The 6,000-nt window shown below is 44.4% G+C and overlaps 1 protein-coding gene across 4 annotated transcripts in view; it reads right to left on the reverse strand.

Annotated features, from left to right (window-relative positions):
• Positions 1-6,000, reverse strand: part of mbtps1 (membrane-bound transcription factor peptidase, site 1) — a 45,160-nt gene that overhangs the window by 7,097 nt on the left and 32,063 nt on the right. For all 4 annotated transcript variants that reach the window (XM_061821610.1, XM_061821611.1, XM_061821614.1 and 1 more), the window contains 2 exons: positions 2,909-3,049; positions 2,673-2,804 (listed from right to left, as the gene is read on the reverse strand). In XM_061821610.1, coding sequence (XP_061677594.1) covers positions 2,673-2,804; positions 2,909-3,049 — 273 coding nt within the window. The remainder of the gene's footprint in view (positions 1-2,672; positions 2,805-2,908; positions 3,050-6,000) is intronic.

The following is a 6,000-nucleotide window of genomic DNA, read 5'->3' on the forward strand; positions in this document are numbered from 1 at the left end:
GATCACCAATTTTAACGTGCAAGTTTTATAAATTGTATTATGAATTAAATGTATCTAGTACATCTATAAATAAATGCTATTCCGTTTTCAAAATGTACACAATATGTTCTTTATTTAGGTGCATACCTTTACCCCAAAAAAATTTAAATTCAAATACAAATTCAACTAAGTAAACTACTAGAAGTGAAACAAAATTGAATTTAGATGTGCATCATGGCATGCAAGCGTGCTTTCAAAACGTGTATATCATATCCATTCAAAAAGGTTTTAAATTTCTCGTTTTTGTAAATAAATGAAATGCATGAATTTGACAATTGTTAATGTCATGTTTTGTTAAGATCCTGCCTGCAACTGGGGTTGGTTGTTTCAGTGGATCTTGCCTCTCAATACCAGGAGTAGTGGAAGTAGGGGATGAAGTCCGTTAGGTTTGTTGGCCTTGGGTTGACATCCGAAATGTACCAGCTATGGAAAAGTTCGTTTTCCTTGCTTCTAGTTGATTTCAAAGTGTTTTTGTCGTTTTGCGTGAACTTCCAATGCCTTGAAACCTCTTGATCCATAGTTAATAGTATACTGACAATACGTGAACAATGTTTACCAGGTCGAACGATTTTGCGAATAAAGTCTCTTAACAGAGTGGTAACTTCCTTCTTTCCAACGGGATTGACGATTACTAGTTTCATCAAATCCCATCTTAACTTATTTTTGACATTTCTATCAATTTCTTTCACTCGCAAAGCATCTTTCCTCATCTTTCCACCGCCGTTGTGTTCACTTGCAAATGGGCCCATTACCTGCCTGTTCTACATTCGACCAATCAACAGATGCGCATCACATTCTGCCTCGCTCCCGCCTTGCTTGCAAAGGTCGGATTGGAAAATGAATGAGTGTGGATTCTGGCACGGGTTACAGTCGGAATATTGCAGAAAAATGAAAAAAAAATTATTTATGCAATTTAAAAAGACAGAATTGCGTCTTTAAACGGAAAAATCCCATCTGATATACAGTGCCTTGTGAAAGTATTCGGTTCCCTTGAAGTTTTCAACCTTTCGTCACATTTCAGGATTCAAACCAAGTTATAGAATTACATTTTTTTTTGTCAAGAATCAACAAGTGGGACACAATTGTGAAGTGCAACGAAACTCATTGGATATTTTATTTTTTATAAAACCTGAAAAGTAAATTTCAATTTTACATGCCCCATGTAAAATTGTTTGGCCCACTTGCATTAAATATTTGTAGCGCCACCTTTTTTTGCAATTAAAGCTGCAAGTCGCTTGTGGTATGTCTCAATCAGTTTTGCACATCGAGAGATTGAAATTCTCGCCCATTTTTCCTTGCAAAACAGCTCGAGCTCAGTGAGGTTGGATGGAGAGTGTTTGTGAACAGCAGTCTTCAGGTCTGCACACAGATTCTCGATTGGATTCAGGTCTGGACTTTGACTTGGCCATTCTAACACCTGGATACATTTATTTGTGAACCATTCCGTTGTAGATTTGGCTTTATGTTTTGGATCATTTTAACCATCTCCCTGTCCCTGCAGAAGAAAGGCAGGCCCAAACCATGAGGCTGCCACCACCATGTTTGACAGTGGGGATGGTGTGTTCAGGGTGATGAGCTGTGTTGCTTTTATGCCAAACATATCATTTTACATTGTGGCCAAAAAGTTCCATTTTGGTTTCATTTGACCAGAGCACCTTCTTCCACATGTTTGGTGTGTCTCTCAGGTGGCTTGTGGCAAACTTTAAACGAAACTTTTTATGGATATCTTTGAGAAATGGCTTTCTACTTGCCACTCTTCTATAAAGGCCAGATTTGTGCAGTGTACGACTGATTGTTGTCCTACGGACAGACTCTCCCACCTCAGTTTTCGATCTCTGCATTCCATCCAGAGTGATCAAGGACCTCTTGGCTGCATCTCTGATCAGTCTTCTACTTGTTCGAGATGAAAATTTAGAGGGATGGCCGGGTTCTGGTAGACTTGCAGTGGTCTGATACTCCTTCCATTTCAATATGATTGCTTGCACAGTTCTCCTTGAGATGTTTAAAGCTTGGGAAATCTTTTTGTATCTAAATCAGACTTGTATAAACTTACAACAGTATCTCGGACATGCCTGGTGTGTTCCTTGGTCTTCACGATGCTCTCTGCACTTTAAACAGAACCCCGAGACTATCACAGAGCAGGTGCATTTATACGGAGACTTGATTACACACAGGTGGATTGTATTATATCATCATCAGTCAACACTGGATCATTCAGAGATTCTCACTGAACTTCTGGAGTGACTTTGCTGCACTGAAAGTAAAGGGGCCGAATAATATTGCATGCCACACTTTTCAGTCTTTTATTTGTTAAAAAAGTATTTAAAAAAAATCCAATAAATTTTGTTCCTCTTCACAATTTTGTCCCACTTGATTCTTAACAAAAAATGAAAATTTTACACCTTTATGTTTGAAGCCTGAAATGTGGCAAAAGGTTGAAAAATTCAAGGGGGGCGAATAGTTTCACAAGGCACTGTATATATAAACTTTTGGCGTCAACACACTTTATATGTTTTATACATGTATAAAATGTATATTTTAATTACAATGGGTGTCAATTAACCGCAAGGTTTTGCTATTTGTAGTAGAGCCCGGTCTACTCTATCACAATCAGTTGTATCTTCCTTACTTACCCTCCAATCTCTGTGGCATTGGGTGCTCGGTCCCCATGGGAGGTGGCATCCTACTGTGGGAATGGCTTAAGCTAGGAGGTGTCATGCTGTAAGACGTGTATTGAAGTAGAGCGTCTAATAGCCAGAAACAGTCTGAATGACATATAAAACAGAAAAAAATTGTTGATTCTGGATTCCAAAAGCCTTCTTAAAAAAATCCAAATCAAAGGTACAATACAAAACAGAACCAAAGCTACCTTTTTGCCTGTGGCTGTCATCTATACAGTTCGAGTCACCGTATAAAGCAATACGTCCTCCGCCATCAGACGGCGTTTGGTAGAGTCCGAGGATGGGAACCCTTTCCACCACTGCGGTCTCTTGCTTTAGGACTTCAAGACCTGTGAAAAGAAAATACATAGATATTCTAATTTCACTGACAGTCAGCCTGCCTGCCTATCTGTCTGTCTGTCTATCCATCCATCCATCTTGCACCACTTATCCGGGTCTCGTCGCAGGGGCAGTAGCTTTAGCAGGGACACCCAGACTTCCCTTTACCCAGCCACTTCATGTTCTCAGCCCATCCGAGAAACAAACTCTCTTCAACGTGTCCCAGTTAATCTCTGGGATCTCTTTCAGTTAAGACGTGCCTGGAACACCTCACCGGGGATGCATCTGAATCAGATGTCCAAACGACCTCATCTGACTCCACTGAATGCGGAGGAGGAGCAGCTCTTCTCTGAGCCCCTTCCGGATGACCGAAATTCTCACCTTATTTCTCTCTCTTGTTCTTTCGGTCAAGACCCAAAGCTCGTGACCATAGGTGAGGGTAGGAATGTAGATCGACAGGTAAATTGAGAGCTTCGCTTTTCGACTAAGTACCTTCTTTACCACAAGCAATAAAAAGTCTGTATCATTGCAGATGCTCCACCGATCTCCTGTTCCATTCATCCCTCACTTCTGAACAAGACTGAGGACCATGCTCTCAGATTTGGAAGTGGTGATTCTCATCCCAGCCACTTCACACTCTGCTCCGAACCACTCCAGTGGGAGTTGGAGATTACGGCTTGATGAAGCCAACAGAACCAAATAATTTGCTAAAAGCAGAGCTGCAATACAGAGGACATTAAACCGGACCCGCACTATGCCTCGGCTCTGCCTAGAGATTCTGTCGATAAAAGTTATGAACAGAATCAGTGATAGAGGGCCAGCAGCCTTGGCAGAGTCTATGTCTCACCAGAAACGAGTCCGATTTACTGCTGACAATGGAGACTCTGACACCGGTAGTACAGGGATTGAAAAGCCTGTGTTAGGGGGTTTGATACGCCATACTTCCAAAGTACCCCCCGACAGGACTCCCAAAGGGACATGGTCGAAAGCCTTCCCGAAGTCCACAAAACACAGGTAGACTGGTTGGGTGAACTCCCATACACCCTCGAGGACCATGCCGAGGATGTAGGGTCAGTACACTGTTCCACAGCCACGATGAAAATCCCATTTTCTCCCCCTGAAGCTGAGATTCAACTTCCCGAGGAACCCTCCTCTCCAGCAACCCTGAATAGACCTTTCTAGGGAGGCTGTGGAGTGTCATCCTCCTATAGTTGGAGAACACCCTCCAGTTCCCCTTCTTAAAAAGGGGGACCACCACCCCAGTCTGACAATCCAAAGCCACTGTCCCCGATGTTCATGCGATGTTGCACAGGCATGTCAACCAGTACAGCCCCACAACATCCAGAGCCTTTAGGAACTCTGGAAGAATCTAATCCATCCCCATGGTCTTGCCACCATACAGCTCTTTAACCATCTCAGTGACCTCAACCCCATAGATAGGAGAGCCCATCTCGGGGAACCCAGACCCCAATTCCTCATAGGAAGGTGTGTCTGTGGAATTGAGGAGGTCTTCGAAGTATACTCCCCACCAACTCACAACATCTCGAGTCAAGGTCAGCAGCACCCCATCCTCACTATACACAATGTTGATGGTGTACTGCTCCCCCTTCTAAGATGCTGGATACTGGACCAGAATTTCCTTGAATCCATCTGGAAGTCTTTCTCCATTGCCTCACCGAACTCCAACCATGCCAGAGTTTTTGCTTCAGCAACCACCAGAGCTGTATTCCGCTTGGCCAGCTGGTACCTCAGGAGTCCCACAGGGAAAAAATGCCCAATAAGAATCCTTTTACAGCTTGATGGCATTCCTCACTGTTGGTGTCCACCAATAGTTTCACGAGAGGCATCGACCAATTTACAGCCACAATTCCGATCTGCTAACTCAGCAATGGCGGCACAGAACATGGTCCACTCAAATTCAATGTCTCCTGTATCCCGTGCAACATGAGCAAAGTTATTTCGGAAGAGGTCAGTTGATAGCTCCGCTCCTCTCTTCAGAGGAGTGTTCAAGACATGCAGTCGCAAGTCTGATGACACAACCACAAAGTTAATCATTGACCTGCAACCTATGGTGTCCTGGTGCCAAATGCATATGTGGACACCCTTATTTTTTAACATGATGTATGTTATGAACAACCCGTGATGAGCACAGAAGTCCAGTAACAGAAGATTGCTCGTGTTCTGCATTAAAGTACCCCAGCAGAACTGTTGTTACGGGTATAGGTACAAACAAGAGTTAACACCTGTTCCCCCACCCGAAGGTAGAGGGAGGCTACCCTCTCATCCACCAGGGTGAACCCCAACGTACAGGGACTGACGCAGGGGGTCAATAATTATACCCACACCTACTCTGCGCCTCTTACTGTGTGCAACTCCAGAGTGGAAGAGAGTTAACCCCTTCAAGAGGATTGGTACCAGAGGCCAAGCTGAGTGTGGAGTTGAGCCCGACTATATCTAGTCAGAACTTCTCCATCTCGCACACAAACATCTGCCCCATCCCTGCCAGAGATGTGACATTCCACATCCCTGGAGCCAGCTTATGTATCGTGGATCAGATCGCCTAGGTTCCTGTCTTTGGCAACCACTCAGCTCATAATGCACTTGACCACTATGGCCCCTCCTGTAGGTGGTGAGCCCAAAGGAAGGGGGGCCCAAGTTACCCTTTCAGGCTGTGCCTAGCAAACGCGGATGGGTGCAGGCCTGACCACAAGGCGTTTGCCTTCATGCCCCACTTCCAGGCCTGGCTCCAGGGGGACCCCCAGTGACCCACGTCTGGGCAAGGGAAACCTACATCCAATATTTGTATTCGTCATAGGGGTTTATGGAGCTGCATTTTGTTTGGTCCCTCACCTACTATCTTTTTGCCGTTGATGACCCTACCAGGGGTGTGAGGCCCCGGACAACTCCTAGGATCAATGGGACACACAAACCACTCCACCACGATAAGGTAATGGCTCAAGGA

The sequence above is a fragment of the Syngnathoides biaculeatus genome, chromosome 6 (assembly GCF_019802595.1).
Source record: "Syngnathoides biaculeatus isolate LvHL_M chromosome 6, ASM1980259v1, whole genome shotgun sequence".
NCBI classification, from domain to species: domain Eukaryota; kingdom Metazoa; phylum Chordata; class Actinopteri; order Syngnathiformes; family Syngnathidae; genus Syngnathoides; species Syngnathoides biaculeatus.